The sequence below is a fragment of the Odocoileus virginianus genome, chromosome 9, assembly GCF_023699985.2.
Source record: "Odocoileus virginianus isolate 20LAN1187 ecotype Illinois chromosome 9, Ovbor_1.2, whole genome shotgun sequence".
Classification (NCBI taxonomy): domain Eukaryota; kingdom Metazoa; phylum Chordata; class Mammalia; order Artiodactyla; family Cervidae; genus Odocoileus; species Odocoileus virginianus.
The window spans coordinates 58,413,566-58,430,324 of record NC_069682.1 but is presented as its reverse complement, the minus strand read 5'-3'; the positions used below and the strand labels follow the sequence as shown (position 1 = coordinate 58,430,324).

At 38.7% G+C, this 16,759-nt stretch overlaps 1 protein-coding gene across 4 annotated transcripts in view; it reads left to right on the top strand.

Moving 5' to 3' along the window:
- Positions 1-16,759, top strand: part of CDK5RAP1 (CDK5 regulatory subunit associated protein 1) — a 63,534-nt gene that overhangs the window by 10,993 nt on the left and 35,782 nt on the right. For all 4 annotated transcript variants that reach the window (XR_011489604.1, XM_020902521.2, XM_020902518.2 and 1 more), the window contains 7 exons: positions 968-1,068; positions 3,214-3,424; positions 4,992-5,112; positions 6,641-6,871; positions 7,932-8,029; positions 8,686-8,741; positions 15,221-15,351. Coding sequence is in view for 3 of the 4 variants with exons in the window: in XM_020902521.2 (XP_020758180.2) it covers positions 968-1,068; positions 3,214-3,424; positions 4,992-5,112; positions 6,641-6,871; positions 7,932-8,029; positions 8,686-8,741; positions 15,221-15,351 (949 nt within the window). In the remaining variant the exon portion in view is untranslated. The remainder of the gene's footprint in view (positions 1-967; positions 1,069-3,213; positions 3,425-4,991; positions 5,113-6,640; positions 6,872-7,931; positions 8,030-8,685; positions 8,742-15,220; positions 15,352-16,759) is intronic.

Sequence of the window (16,759 nt, the reverse complement as noted above, 5' to 3'; positions counted from 1 at the left end):
GGGTGACCCAACCCATGGCGTTGAGTCAGCAGGTTTGCAGTTTTCCAAGTGAATATAGTGCTGGTAGAATGGTCAGCATTTGCGGAGCGTATACCTTGTGTCAGGTCCTGTGCTGAGCACTAGATGTGCACTGACTGATTCTCATAACAACCCTATGAGGTAGGTGCTATTATCAAACTCATTTTATCGATGAGGAAACCGAGAGTGTGCTGAATTGCCCAACATTTCCTGGGGTTTTTCTTGCACATGTTTATGCTGTACCTCACGTCATAAGGGGTAGGTCCAGTTAGTGGCTAGGGACAGAGTTCTTCTGACAGAGATGGGTGGCATCCATCACAAGTGAACATACTCTGTTTATTACTTTGTTTCTGTGTACATGGCATGTTAGTGTTGTTTCCTCAGCTGGCTGTATTATCAGTCAATCCAGCATTTTAGTTCTGAGGGTCTTTGTTGCAGGACTTTGAATTAGGTGCTTTGGGAGATTCAGAAATGAACCTTTCCTCCATGGAGCCCGACTTTACAGAGCTTAGTCTGATGTGGGAACTAAGACAGGTACACAAATAGCTCTAACATCTGGCAGAAAGCACTAGGTAAAAAAATCAAACAGTAAAAAGGAGAAATTGCTGAGTACAGGGAAAAGAATAGTTAAAGTGATAGGAGAACAAACTCTCTAACTGAGGAGAGTTTGGGAAGTCTTTGTGAAACAGGTTGTTTTTGAGTTTGGCTTAAAGGCTCGTCAGGATTTGTAGATGTGTAGAGAGGTCTCGTTTTAGGAATGGTTTTGGCTGCACTGTTTGTGAAATGTTAGTTTCTGACCAGGGATCAAACCTGTGCCCTTGGCAGTGAAAACTTGGGAGTCTTAACCCCTGGACCACCAGGGAATTCCCATTTTTCCCATTGTCGTGCTCTTTTAGGTTGCTCTGTAGTTTATTTTCAGGTTCAGGTCTACCTTTTTTGATCTCTGTAGGGAGAAGGCTGAACAGACCATCTGGAATCGTTTACATCAGCTCAAATCCCTGAAGTCCAAACGGCTCCGCTCCCGAGTACCTCTGAGGATTGGGATTCTAGGTATCTGGTAATTTGCAGGTTTTGTAAGTTTTTTGAGACTTGGGCACCATGTAGCTTTATATGCTAGGGTTTCCCTTAGATGCTGGATTCTCAGTCTTTTACATCCCATTCAGCCCTTGTACTTAATGTCAGAAGCTGTAGAATTAAGAGATGAAGCTCATAAAAGGACTTTTCTTAGTGCCTTGAAAGTAACAGGTACTCAGAAAGTGATTTGTCCTTCCTAGTCTAATGTGGCTTGTGGTAGCACAGAGTAATGGATAGGAGAGAGTTTGGAGTCTTAAGGGACAGTTTGAATTTATTAGGTAGGTATCTTTCATTTTGATTCCTAAAACATGCCCAAGTGAAGATCCAGCTATCCACCGACCAGTATGATAGCCACTAGTCACATGTGGTCATTTAAATTTAATTACACTTAAATAATAATAAAAATGCACTTCTTCAGTTCCATTAGCCACATATTGACTGCTTATTCGCCACACTTGACTAGTAGCTGCCAGTTTGAACAGCATAGATAAAGCACATTTCCTTCATCTTAGAAAGTTCTATTGGGCAGCTCTGATCTAGAGAGCTGGGAGGCATATTTCAAAAATAAATATCCTGTACCTTCATGGTCCCAGAATTTAGTCAATGTATTTAACCTTAAAAATAGATTGTGTCCATCGTGGAATAGTTGGTCGTCTTGATGATGGATTGAAACAAAGGTTGGAGCTTATTCTTTTACACAGATGAATGTGGATTAGCTAGGATGTTTTGTTCCATTTCAGTTCCTTCATTATAGAAGGAGTGTGTGTGTGTGTGTGTGTGTGTGTGTGTGTGTGTGTGTGTGTGTGTAGTGTTAGAAATCTCCCAAATAGTTTTGTTTTTTAAATTGCAGTAAAGTATATGTAACATAAAGTTTACCTTTTGAACCTCTTCCAGAGGCACAGTTAGTTCAGTGGTATACAGTATATTCAGGTGGTTGCACAAACATTGCCACCATCCATTTCCAGAACTTTTTCTTCTTCCCAAACTGAAACTCCATACCAGTTAGGTAATGACTGCCCCATTCCTCCCTCAGTTCAGTCGCTGGCAACTGCCATTCTACTCTCTGCCTTGATGAATTTTACTGCTCTGGGTACTTCATATAAACGGAATCATACGGTATTTTTGTAACTGGCTTAGCACAATGTCCTCAAGGTTCATCCACGTGGTAGTGTGTATCAAAATTTCCTTCCTTTTTAAGGCTGAATATTCCATTGTATGTACGTATGACATCTGTTTATGGACATGGGTTGCTTTCACTCTTTGGCTATTGTGAATGATGCTGCTATAAACATGGATTGTACAATCAAAAAAAAAAACATGTTTGTACAATCAAGAATTGTTCTTAAATGTTTTTAAAGGGTGTTTTTAAGAAAAGGGACTTTCAAATTCTATAGTTTTACTAACAGCAATGGTTTATGGTTCTTGGTTATGGGATGGTTCTTGGTTATGGAAGACACCAGCATAGATGGATAACTCATTTTTTACAGGTTTTGATACATATTATGGGTGATAGGGCTTCCCAAGTGGGTAAAGCACTCACCTACCAATGTAGGAGATGCAAGGGGTGTGGGTTCGATCCCTGGGTTGGGAAGATTCCCTGGAGGAGGGCCTCACAACCCATTCTAGTATTCTTGCCTGGAGAATCCCATGGACAGAGGAGCTTGGTGGGCTACAGTCCATGGGGTCACAGAGTTGAACATGACTGAGCACACACATGCACATGGGCAACATGAAAGAAAAAGAGTGTAAGGGCAGTTGTATATAGATAAATTTTATTAAAAAATAAGTTTTTGACACAAAATAGTTTTTATGTGTAGTACCAAGTAATTTTAAATTGAAAAAAGAGATGGTTCATGTCTAGAAATGTTTTTGGATGGTGGTTTAATTTTTGTCAGGCATGTAATTGAATTGCTGCAGAGCCCTTTTCCTGATTTTCTTATATAGAAATATGCAAGTTCCAGAGGTATAGAGTGTTGGGCCTATTTAAGGGATGATGCTAAATTCTTAGAGAAGTTTCTGTGCTTTCGTCTTTGATCCACTGGAGAAAATGTGTACTGTAAAGAAGTCGTGAGACCAGATGAATTTGGGAACGGATCTCAGCTTATTTCTTTTTCCTCCCAGGCTGCATGGCTGAGAGACTGAAGGAGGAGATCCTCAACAGGGAGAAAATGGTGGATATTTTGGCTGGCCCAGATGCCTATAGGGACCTTCCTCGATTGCTGGCTGTTGCTGAGTCAGGCCAGCAAGCTGCCAATGTCCTGCTATCTCTGGATGAGACCTATGCTGACGTCATGCCAGTCCAGACGAGCCCCAGTGCTACCTCTGCCTTCGTGTGAGTCACTGACCAAGAGATGGGGAGTCAGCTTCTCTTTCCTTACTTCTTTTTTTCCCTCTGCCCCCCAACCTCTTTCCTTGCTTTTAAAGTAACATCTTGCTTTTATTACATTAAAAAAATGCACATAGTAGAAAAACCTGAAGACAAAAAAAGGTATAGTAAGATTCCCTCAGAACTCATCCTCAGTCTCCTAGACTAACTCTGAGGCAGCCATATTTGTAGTTCCTTATATAATCCTTTCAGAAGTATTCTTTGCACATACATTCATATATATAATATGGACTCTTTTCTACCCTCCCTTCTCTTACTTTTTTCACTTAAGAAAATGTCTTAGGCTTATCGTCTTTTTTTCTCTCCTTTGACCTTTTAACTTAAAAAGATCTGATGACAAAATAGTTCATATTTGTTGAAGAATATGTGGAAAGATATTCCATAGAGAAGTGAGTAAGAATTACTTACACGTTTTACCACTTATTGATAAACACTGTTATCATTTTGGTGTATATCATGCTATTCTTTCCTCTGTGTTTGCATGGGTATGCTTTGTTTGTATTTATTCATATAAATTGGCTCTTGATATACTTGGTTTTATACCCTTATTTAAAATGATGAACATTTGTTGTATCATGACATTTTCTGTGACAGATTGGCAAATAGGCCTGTAGCCTGTTCTTGTAAATAAAGTTTTATTGTAACATAGTCATGCTGCTTTGTTTACATATTGTCTGTGACTGCTTTTGCCACTACAGTATTAGTATGGTTTATAAAACCTAAAATATTTACTATCTGGATTTTTTACAGAAAAAGTTTGTCAACCTCTCATTTTAATGGCTATCCAATACTTTGTTGTTGGAATGCTTAATAAAAAAATTAATAGCTAATATTTATTTGAGTTCTTCAGTGAACATCTTTAATACATATCTATTCATAATTGTTTCCCTAAGATAAATTGAGGCTTTCATATATAGGATGCAAATGAAAGAGAGTGACGTAGCTTAGATACTTAGCATTTGGATCAGGAATGAGTGAGAGATGCAGAACCTTACATTTTAAATCCGGTGTCTCTACTTGTTATGTACTCTTTGATGATATTTGTTTTTTTTCTGTTCTGGATTTAAAGAATTCAAAAATATGTAAATATGAACAGTAGAAAGTCCAGATGTGCAAGATCTGTACCCCATTCCTTCACTATTGTAGTTCCTTGGGGTAACCACCAGTTACAGTTTGGTTTACATCTTGTGATTATCAGATAATAATTTTTTTTTTTTGGCCATGTCACGTGACTTGTGGAATCTCAGTTTCCTGAGCAGGAATTGAACCCAGGCCATGGCAGTGAAAGCCTGTAATCCTAACCACTAGGCTACCAAGGAACTCCCAGCTAATAGTTTTTAAAGATAAAAATGTCTGCTTTATTGCTTCTTAGATCTCAGATTGGTCCTTTGTGAGTATATTGCCAAGAGAATTCAGAGCTAAGGGATAAATGCCAAAGGAGCTGGTGACCTTCTCCTTGGGTTGGACCAGATCGTCCTGCTCCTTTACTGAGTCCTGGTGCTTTCCTCCCCAGGTCTATCATGCGAGGCTGTGACAACATGTGCAGCTACTGCATTGTTCCTTTCACACGTGGCCGGGAGAGGAGTCGGCCTATTGCCTCCATTCTGGAGGAAGTGAGGAAGCTTTCTGAGCAGGTGAGAAGTTCTCGCATCTCTTCTGACTGTGAGTGTGTTTGTTGGAGGATGAGGACAACTTTTCTGTAGTTTTACAGCCTGTGCCGTCTCTCAGCTGTACATGTTTAGAACCATACCTGACCAGAAAGAAATTTCTGGGTGTACATGTCTTGGGTTGCTGCCCACACAGTATAGGCAGATCCATAGAGAGGTTTACTTAGGAGGGAGCACAGTAGAATAGAAAGAGCATGAATGAGGTGATTGTGAATTTGGGCTCCACCATTCTCTGGCTTGATGTGTGTGTAGAGAGAACAAACGTGTGAATGAATGATGAAATGAGGCACAATGTTAACAATTACTGAATCTGGGCAAATAGTTTATGGGAGTTTTTTATACCCTCTCAGTTTTTCTGTAAGTTTGAAATTATGTCAAAATAAAATAATAAAAAATAGTCTTTATAGCTACCATTTTTCTTTTACTTTCTGAAATTTTACAGTGCAGATTTTCTTTCTTTTTTTTTTTTAAATTTTATTTATTTATTTGGCTGCCCTGGATCTTAGTTGTAGTATGTGGGATCTAGCTCCCTGACCAGGGATCCAACCTGGGCCCCCTGCACTGGGAGCTCAGAGTCCCAGTAACTGGACCACCAGGGAAGTCCCAACAGTGCAGATTTTCAAACACAAGTTGAAAGATTAATAAACATGATTATTGACATTTTGTCATATGTTTTTTATCTGCCTATCTCTGTATATATATAAATATATTTTTTTCCGAACCGTTTGAGAGTAAGTGGTAGTCATCAGGCCATTTTGCCCTGTATCTGTCACTATGCATCTTCTCAGAAAGAAGAATTTTTCCCTTCATAACCATAATACTGTTATCATAAGTAGGAAACGATTAACTAATATTTTCTAACATGTAGCCCATGTTCAGAATATCTTAATTATCCAAAAATGTCTTATTACTGTTCTGTTTTTAAGCCAAGATCCCATTAAGATTTGTATAGTTTCATTTGATTGTATGTAATACTTCTTCAGTCTCTCTCAAACCTAAAACAGTCCTTTCACTTTTTTGTTTTTTCTTAAATGATGCATTAGACATATCTGCATTTGTTTGATTGCTTCCTCATATTATTTAAAATATTCCCCTGAATTGTGGTAAACTGAAAGTTAGGTGTAAAAGCTTGATTGGATTTAGACTAAATATTTTTGGCAAGAATACTGCATAGATAATGATTATATAACCTTCAAAGGACAGAGTGGTACCATAATTTGATTTTTGGTTTTATAAATTAGCTGTTATTTTTGAATATTGGGTTTTCATCCAGCTTTTTTGCTATTTTAAAAAATGTTTTGAAGATTATTACATATGGTTTTATCCTGAAGTTCAGTTCTTTGGACATGATGCCCAAGATGAAATTATTGAGTTAAAGAGGGAGTATATTTATGGATGACTCTTGGCAGGTTTAGCTAATTTTAGTTGGAGATTTGGCATAACGCTGCCAAACAAGTTTTAAAATTGCTTCCAATGTTTATTTTTCCTTTTTCAGGGGCTGAAAGAAGTGACACTCCTTGGTCAGAATGTTAATAGTTTTCGGGACAATTCAGAGGTCCAGTTCAACAATGCAGTGTCCACCAACCTCAGTCGTGGCTTTTCCACCAACTATAAAGCCAAGCAAGGAGGCCTTCGTTTTGCTCACCTTCTGGATCAGGTGTCCAGAATAGATCCTGAAATGAGGATTCGTTTCACCTCTCCGCACCCTAAGGACTTTCCTGATGAGGTGAGTATTGAGAGTTTACTGTGCCAGATTCACATCAGTATCCCTAAGCATGCCAAAGGCTGGAGCCAGTAGGGTGTGGCAGAGGCATCTGTCCTCAGAGGTCAGGGGATCCTGAGGTGTGTTACTGTATTGCCCTCTGAAACTACCCGCTTATGGAAAGATTTGAAGTCCACTAAGGTGGAGGACTATACCTTAGTCCACTAAGGTATAGGATTGATACTCAGACCATCAGTGGACCATGAGGGCTGTGCAGAGAGAGGTTTTGTTGCAAGATGGTGTGGGAAGAACAGGTAGGGAGGCAATGTGATGCAGCAGAAAACAGTTTAGACTTTGGCCTCAGACAGAGCTGAGTTTAGCCCTGGCTCTTCCACTGCTTTACCAGTTCAGTTCAGTTGCTCAGACTTGTCCGACTCTTTGCAGCCCCATGGACGGCAGCACGCCAGGCTTACCTGTCTGTCACTAACTCTTTACCAGTAGAGGTGACCTTTTCAACTTGTCATCTTCATTTGTAAAATGGTTAATAATCACTGCTTTGGGTTGTTGGGAAGGTTTTTTGTTTTGGTGAAATGTCTGTCTTTTGGCCCCACCCCTACTTTTTCCCCTCTGAAATATTTGTCTTACTGAGTTGTGAACCTTGTTTATGTACTCTTGGTACAAATCATTTGTCAGTAAATTTTTTCAAGTATTTTCTCCTAGTTTTAGTTTCTTGATGGTATCTTTTAAAGTGGCTAATTAGTTTATAAGCTAGGTGAGACAAATGCTGTTTTTCCTTTCTGGTCTGTGTTGGCACTGTCCCTGTATAGCCTCATGACCGGAATCTGACCTCTGCTTGGTTTCTTCACTCTTCAAAAGTAGAGAGGTACCATCAGGTGAAATGTCTGGGACAGACAGAATGTGGCTTGAGCAAAAGTAAAGAATTTGGGTGGTTTATATGTTTGGTTTTGTCAGCCTCTTAGTTCTTAAAAATTAATCTTGGTGGAGAAACAGTGGGAGTGGTATTCCTTTCTGCAAGATTCTTTTGTGAGACTTTGATGGGCTTTCATGTGTTCTATTTGACCAGGTTCTGCAACTGATCCATGAGAGGGACAACATCTGTAAACAGATCCACCTACCAGCCCAGAGTGGAAGCAGCCGTGTATTGGAGGCCATGCGGAGGGGGTCAGACTTGCTTGGGGACGGGTGTTCCATACCAATCCATGTTTAAGGACCAAGCAGTGTCTAAGAACCTAGGATAGTGTGTGGCACATGGTAGCTGCTCAATAGAGATTTATTACATGAGTAAACTGATGGACTTTGTAACTTGCTTTGTTCATTCTATTAAGTATAGACTGAGGATTGGGTCACTCATTTGTTTAGCTTGTGTCTTATTAAGCACCTATTGTGTGGCACACTGAGATTTTTAACCTATTTATAGCTTTTCTGTGTTTACTTACTTTGGAAAGAGTATAGCAAGGAGAAGACTGAAAGGAGAAAGTGTCAGATGACACAATGTATAGAACTAGTGATTTACCTTACATTACACATTGGCAAAGAATCTTAGAAATGTTAAGTATTAATTTGTCTTCATTTCTTAGTTAAATAAAAATGGCTATTTGAAATTACGTTCTTGAATTAAAATTTTATAGGCTCTGGATTAGGGTACAGTACAGGATTTGGATCTGAAGGGCTCTTAAGGATAATTTAACTTACTCTTGCACTGTCCTGTGTGAATGTAAAGTGATTATGTGAGGTAATTCATAGAGTTATCTTCTTATAGCATTCATTTAAAGAAGATTGGTTAATTTGAGCTTTTTCTTTTTGTTTTTTTATTGCAGGTATTCAAGAGAAGCTTATGTGGAATTAATTCAGCATATCAGAGAGTCTATTCCAGGTACATTTAAGAAACATATTTTGCTGGGCATGTTACTTTACCAGTGATCCCCAGTCTTTTTGGTTAGATACAGGCAACACTTGTGGTAGTACATGGTGTCACCTTCAACACTTCTTTTACTGTTCTTCATTTCTCTCTTTCTCTTACTTCTTTCTGACCAAATATCTTGGTCTTGCTAGAAATACTCAGAGATGTGGATTAGCTTGTGGCCTCAAACTAAAGAGATTCCTTCTCTAGACTCTTTATGTTTCTGAACATGAGAGAGACCTTGTTTCTGCTCGTTAGCAGCAAAGTTATGGTCTAAATTAGTTCTGACTTGGGAGCAGTTGATATCTTTTTTTTTTTTTTTTTAACCTTCTGTTTTATATTGGGGTATAGCCAGTTAACAGTATTGTGGTAGTTTCTGGTGAACAGCGAAGGATTCAGCTGTATGTATATATATCTCCATTCTCCCTTGAACCCATCCCATCCAGGCTGCCAGTAACATTGAAAAGAGTTCTATGTGCTATACAGTAGATCCTTCTTGGATATCCATTTTACTCTGTAGTTTTTAGATTTGTTGACAGTGTCTACATTGTTTTACAAATTTCTAATTACCGTAATGTGTTCTGCACCAAAACTTCCATTTGGATGGGGCAGGATAGTATGGAGGTTCTTTGGGCTGCAGTTTCCTCTTCTATAATGTGGAACTAATAGTACTCACATTATTGGATTGTTGGGATAATTAAAGTGTGTTGGAATGTTGTGTTTAATTTCAAAAGGTATATGTTTGTATGAGGTACTCAAACATTTTGCATGATAGATCACGTGCTGGGCCACAAAGCAAACCTCAGGAAATTTAAGAAAATTGAAATCATATCAAGCATCTTTTTCAGCCACAACTCTATGAAATTAGAAATCAGCTACAAGAAAAAAATGGTAAAAAACCCAAACATGTGGAGGCTTAACAATATGTTACTGAACAACCAGTGGATCACCAAAGAAATCAAAGAGGAAATCAGAAAATTCCTAGAGACAAATGAAAATAAAAACATGATCCAAAATCTGTGGGATGTAGCAAAAGCAGTTCTAAGAGGGAAGTTTGTAGCAATACAATCTTAAGAAAAATCTCAATGAAATAACCTAACTGTATACCAGAAGCAGCTAGAGAAAGAAGAACAAACAAAACCCAAAGTTAGAAGGAAAGAAATCATAAAGATCAGAGCAGAAATAAATGAAATAGAGATAAAGAAAACAATAGAAAGGACCAATGAAACTAAAAACTGGTTCTTTGAAAAGATAAACAAACTTGATAAACCTTTAACCAAGACTTCACTTGATCTTAGCCAAAAGGCCGAGAAGCGATTTTTAACCAGACTTATCAAGGAAAAAAGGGAAAGAGCTCATTACAAAAAATTAGAAATGAAAAGGAGAAGCTGACACCACAGTGATAGAATCATAAGAGATTTCTTTAAGCAACTGTATACCAATAGAATGGACAGCCTAGAAGAAATGGACACATTCTTAGAAAGGTAAAATCTTCCAAGACTGAACCAGAAAGAAAATATGAACAGACCAGTCATAAGTAGTGAAATTGAACTGAAATTAAAAAACTTCCAACTAAAGTCCAGGACCAGATGGCTTCACAGATGAATTTTATCACACATTTAAGAGAAGAATTAACACCTATCCTTCTGAAACTAGTGCAGAAATTGCAGAGGAAGGAATGTGCCCAAACTTATTCTATGAGGCCACCATCACCGTGATACCAAAACCAGAGAAGAAAAGACACCACCAGAAAAGAAGATTATAGGCCAATATCACTGACATAGATGCAGAAGTCATCAGTAAAATAAGACCAATCTGAATCAGTAATACATTCAAAGGATCATATACCATGATCAAATGGGATTTATCCCAGGATTGCAAGGATTTTTCAATATCTGCAAATCACTGTGAAACACCACACAAATTGAAGAGTAAAAACCACATTATGTCAGTAGCTGTGAAAAAAAGCTTTTGACAAAACTGAAACAACTATTATGGTAAAAACTTTCCAGAAAGTGAGCATAGAGAGAACCTACCTCAATGTAACAAAGGCCATATATGTCACACCCAGAGCTAACATCATACTCAAGAGTGAAAAGCTGAAAGCATTTCCTCTAAGATCAGGAACAAAACACTTTTATTTGACATAGTTTTGAAAGTCCTAGCCATGGCAATGAGAGATGGAAAAAAAAGAAATCCAAATTGGAAAAGAAGAAGTAAAACTGTCACTGTTTGCAGATGATATGATACTATATATAAAAATCCTAAAGATGCTACCAGAAAACTACTAGAGCTCATCAGTGAATTCGGTGAAGTTACATGATACAGAGTTAATATACAGAAATCTCTTGCATTTCTGTCCATTAAGAACAAAAAGATCAGAAAGAGAAATTAAACAATTTCATTTACCACTGTATCAAAAAGAGGAAAATAGCTAGGAATAAACCTATGTAAGGAGGCAAAAGACCCGTGCTCTGAAAACTATAAAACATTGATGAAAGAAATTGAAGTGATACTAACAGTTGGAAAGATATACCATGTTTTTAGATTAGAAGAATAGTATTGTCAAAATGACTGTACTACCCAAGGTGATCTGCAGATTTAGTGTAGTCCCTATCAAAAGTGCAATCTCTATCAAATTACCAATGACATTTTTCACAGAAATAGAACAGATAGTTTTAAAATTTATCTGGAATAGCCAAAGCAATCCTGAGAAAGAAAAACAGAGCTGGAGGAATCAGGCTCCCTGGCTTTAGACCATACTACAAAGCTACAGTCATCAAAACAGTATGGTACTGGCACGAAAACAAGTAATAGATCAATGGAACAGAACAGAAAACTCCAAAATAGACCCACACACCTTTTGTCAGTTAATGTATGACAAAGGAGGCAAGAATATACAGTGGAGAAAATACAACTTCTTCAATAAATGGTTCTGGGAACACTGGACAACTGAATGTTCAGTTCAGTTTAGTCAGTCACTCAGTCGTGTCTGACTCTTTGTAACCCCATGAATTGCAGCACGCCAGGTCTCCATGTCCATCACCAACTCCTGGAGTTTACTCAAACTCATGTCCATTGAGTCAGTGATGCCATCTAGCCATCTCATCCTCTGTCGTCCCCTTTTCCTCCTGCCCCCAATTCCTCCCAGCATCAGGGACTTTTCCAGTGAGTCAGCTCTTCGTATGAGGTGGCCAAAGTATTGGAGTTTCAGCTTCAGCATCAGTCCTTCCAATGAACACCCAGGACTGGTCTCTCTTAGGATGGACTGGTTGGATCTCCCTGCAGTCCAAGGGACTCTAAAGAGTCTTCTCCAACACCACAGTTCAAAAGCATCAATTCTTCAGTGCTGAGCTTTCTTCCCAGTCCAACTCTCACATCCATACATGACCACTGGAAAAACTATAGCCTTGACTAGACAGACAACTGTATGTTAGGTTAGTATAAACGTGAACTTGAAATGATAATTAGGCTCAGACACATCTTTATTAGGAACCATTACAGTCAACACATTCTTGCCAACAAGATGTTTCTTTATTCCTATAGCATAAAAATCCAGGCTTTAGGATTAGACAAACACTTGGAAAGCATTTTCTGCCTCCTGTTGATTTTGGAAATATTTTCTCTGCAAAAAGTTGTCAAGATGCTTGAAGAAGTGGTAGTTGGTTGGCGAGAGGTCATGTGAATATGGCAGATTAGGCAAAACTTTGTAGCACAACTTTTGAAGTGTTGTCTCATATGCAGTTAGGTTTTCTTGTGGAGAAGAATCGGGCCCATTCTGTTGACTAGTACTGGCTATAGGCATTGCAGTTTTTGGTGCATCTCATTGATTTGCTGAGCATACTTCTCAGATATAATGATTTTGCTGGGGTTCAAAAGCTGTAGTGAATCATACTGGCAGCAGACCACCAAACAGTGACCATGCCTTTTTTTTTTTGGTGCAAGTTTGGCTTTGGGAAGTGCTTTGGAGCTTCCTTTTGATCCAGCCACTGAGCTGGTCATCTCTTGTTTTATACGATCCACGTTTTGTCACATATCACAGTCTGATCCAGAAACGGTTCATCATTGTTGTGTAGAATAAGAGAAGACAATACTTCAGAACAATGTTTTTTTAATTTCAGGTCCACTCATGAAGCACCCACTATCGAACTTTTTCACCTTTCCAATTTGCTGCAAATGCCAAATAACCGTAGATTGGTCAGTGTTGAGTTCCTCGGCAACTTCTCATGAAGTTGTAAGAGGATCAGTTTCGATGATTACTCTCAGTTGTTGTTGTCAACTTCTGCTAGCCAGCCACTATGCTCCTCATGTTCAAGGCGCTCTTCTCCTCTACAAAACTTCGTGAACCACCACTCCTTTGTAAATTTGTTATCAGTTCCTGGTCCAAATGCGTTGTTGACATTGTGAGTTTTCTCTTCTGCTTTATGAGCCATTTTGAACTCAAATAAGAAAATTGCTCCAATTTTTTTTTTGTTTAACATCATTCCCATAGTCTAAAATAAATATAAAATAAACAACAAGTAATAAGTCATTAGCCCCAAAAAATAAAGCTAGAAATGCATATTAGTATTATATATAACATCTACATTTATATAGAATGGATGTCAAACGGCAAATTTAAAAACTGCAGTTACTTTTGCACCAACCTAATATAAAAGAAATATAAAAGAAATTAGAACATTCTCTAACACCATACACAAAAATAAACTAAAAATGGATTAAGGATCTAAATGTAAGACCAGTTACTATAAAAGTCTTAGAGGAAAACATAGGCAGAACACTCTGTGATATAAATCACAACAATATCTTTTCTTTTTTTTGCATACTGCTTGGCTTGAGGGATCTTAGTTTCCCAGTCAGGGCTTGAACCTGGGCTGTGGCAGTGAAAGCATCAGGTTCTAACCACTGGACTGCCAGGGAAGACCCACAGCATTACTTTTTGGATCTACTTCCCAGAGTAATGAAAATAAAAATAAACAAACGAGACATAGTTAAACTTAAAAACCTTTGCACAGCAAAGGAAACCATAAATAAAGCAAAAAGGCACCCACAGGATGGAAGAAAATATTTGCAAATGAAGCAGCCAAGAGGGGATTAATCTCCAAAATGAACAAACAGCTTGTGCAGCTCAGTATCAAAAAACAAGTCTAGTCAGAAAATGGACAGAACACATAAATAGACATTTCTCCAAAGAAGACATACAAATGGCCAGAAAGCACAGAAAAAGATGCTCAAACATCACTGATTATTAGAGAAATGCAGAGGGAAACTACAGTGAGGTATCACCTTACACCAGTCAGAATGGCCATCATCAAAAAGTTTTCAAACAGTAAATCTTGGAGAGAGTGTGGAGAAGAGGGAACCCTCCTAAACTGTTGATGGGAATGGAAATTGGTGTAACTGCTATGGAGAACAGTATGGAGGTTCCTTAAAAAACTAGGTATAGAGCTGTCATATGATCCAGCAATCCCACTTGTGGGCATATATCTGGGAAAAAAAACATAATCCAAAAAGATAAGTGCATCCCAGTGTTCATTGCAGCACTGTGTACAATAGTGAAGACATGGAAGCACCCTAAATGTCTCATTCCTCAATAGAGGATTGGCTGAAGATGTGATATGTGTGTGTATATATATATATGTATATATATATGCACACACACTACAGAATATTAGCCATAAAAAGATGAAATAATGCCATTTGCAGCAACATGGATAGTCTGAGAGATTACCATACTAAAGGGAAGTAAGTCAGAGAGACCAAGACAAATATACGATATCACTTATATGTGGAATCTAAAAAGATGACACAGATGAACTCATGAAACAGAAACAGACTCAACAGACTTTGAAAACATGTTTACCAAATAGAAAAAGTGGTGGGAGGGTTAAACTAGGAGTTTGGGATTAACATATACACTATAACATATGTACTATATATAAAACAGATACCAACAAGGACCCACTCTACAGCACAGTGATCTCAATATTGTGTAATAACCTATATTGGAAAACAGTCTGAACAAGAGTAGATATATGTATGTGTATAACTGAATCACCTTGCTGTACACCTAAAAGTGACAACATTGTAAGTCATCTATACCCCAATATAAAATAAAAGTAAAAAAAGTAAAAGCAGGACAGATTTGAAAATATGAACTCTTACTGTGTCCCTGTCCCTCAATCCAATGTTTGAAGTGAAAAATACCTTTTCTAGTATGAAGCTGAGGGGAATGTAGACTGAGAAGCCGGGCTTTGGCTTGGGAATCTTGTCAGTGAGCATTCATGTCCCTCCTTGCTCTGGATTGATTGTTTTGTTTCACTTGCACATGGGTTAAATAGCTCCTGAAAAGGCTGTACAGTTACTGTCTCTCCCTCTGAAATCTCCAAGTGCCAACGGCCTCTCTTGAAGGTAAGCGGCAGTAACATGCTGTCATTTGTCGTATTTCACAGGTGTGAGCCTCAGCAGTGATTTCATTGCTGGCTTTTGTGGTGAGACGGAGGAAGATCACCTTCAGACAGTGTCTTTGCTTCGGGAAGTTCAGTACAACATAGGCTTCCTCTTTGCCTATAGCATGAGACAGGTGAGTCCTGGACTGGGGGGAACAGCTCTTTCTAATTCTGAGACATCATTCCTGACCAGTTTCTGATTGACTGTGAACTGCTGGAAGAATAGAAAGAGACAGCAAGGCTTTTTTTGAGAAACCACAGGGATCTTAACCATTCATTATTTTTTTCTAATAAACCTATTTACTCTTTTATGCAGTTCAGCAACTTGAGATGGAAAACAACTGCTTCTGCTACTATTCCTCTTTATTAGAATATTTAAAAAAATTAATCGGTTAATTAATTTTTGGCTGTGCTGGGTCTTTGTTGCTGCACGGCCTTTTCTGTAGTTGTGGTGAGCAGGATCTACCCTCTAGTTGCTGTGCACAGGCTTCTCACTGTATAGCATGCACTCTATAGAGTGTTTGGGCTTCAGTAGTTGCAGCTCCCGGGTTCCAGAGCACAGGCTCAGTAGTTGTGACCCGTGGGCTTAGGTGTCTCATGTCATGTGGGATCTTTTGGATCGGGGATTGAACCTGTGTCTCTTGTATTGGCAGGCAGATTCTTTATCACCGAGTCCACCCTTTATTAGAATATTTAAAGTTATTGTTTAGAATTTGAAAGTACAAGGAGGGACACTGTTCTCTTTAAAAGAAACTGCAAATCCTTTACTAACATGCATAACTTCTTTTTTGGCCTACAGATATGATTTGTTTTATGGAAGCTCCTTGTTGCCCTCCCAGCCATCCTCATATTTATATATTTGGTTGCGTTCGGTCTTGGTTGTGGCACACGGGATCTTTGTTGTGGAACATGAACTCTTCTAGTTGTGGCTCACATGCTCAGTAGTTGTGGCACTCAGGCTTAGTTGCTCTGCGGCATGTGGGATCTTAGTTCTCTGACCAGGGATTGAACCCATGTCCCCTGCCTTGCAGGGAGGATTCTTAACCACTGGACCACCAGGGAAGTCTCATCCTCGGTCATTTTTAATTTCCATTTTTCTAGGCCAAGTGAACCCACTGATGATTTCTGCTTTAGAGTTTCTCCTATAGCACAATTCCCAGGAAAACAAAGCAGCAGGAGATGAGAAAGAAAAGGGCGAGTAATGCATATTTCTTGCAGAGAGGAATGGTCTTGGTTGCCTGCTGTTTTCTTGATAGCAGTAATAAATTGCTTGGGTCACTTATCATCTTCCCAGTCACCTCAGGGGTCACTTGCTTTGTGTTTGGGCTGGAGACTGAGGGGCTTCCATGGGCAGGGAAGAGCTGTCTGATGAATGACTGAGCCATAAATGTCACTTAGCTGTCTCTCATCAACCAAGCTAATTCATGTCTCTTAAAAGCCCACTGCCAAGTGTTCTATAGACAGTATAAGTGGGCCAGTGTGTGTATTGATGTCTCTTACAGAATTGTTTCAGGGATAAAGCATCGGAGGAGCTGTTGGCTT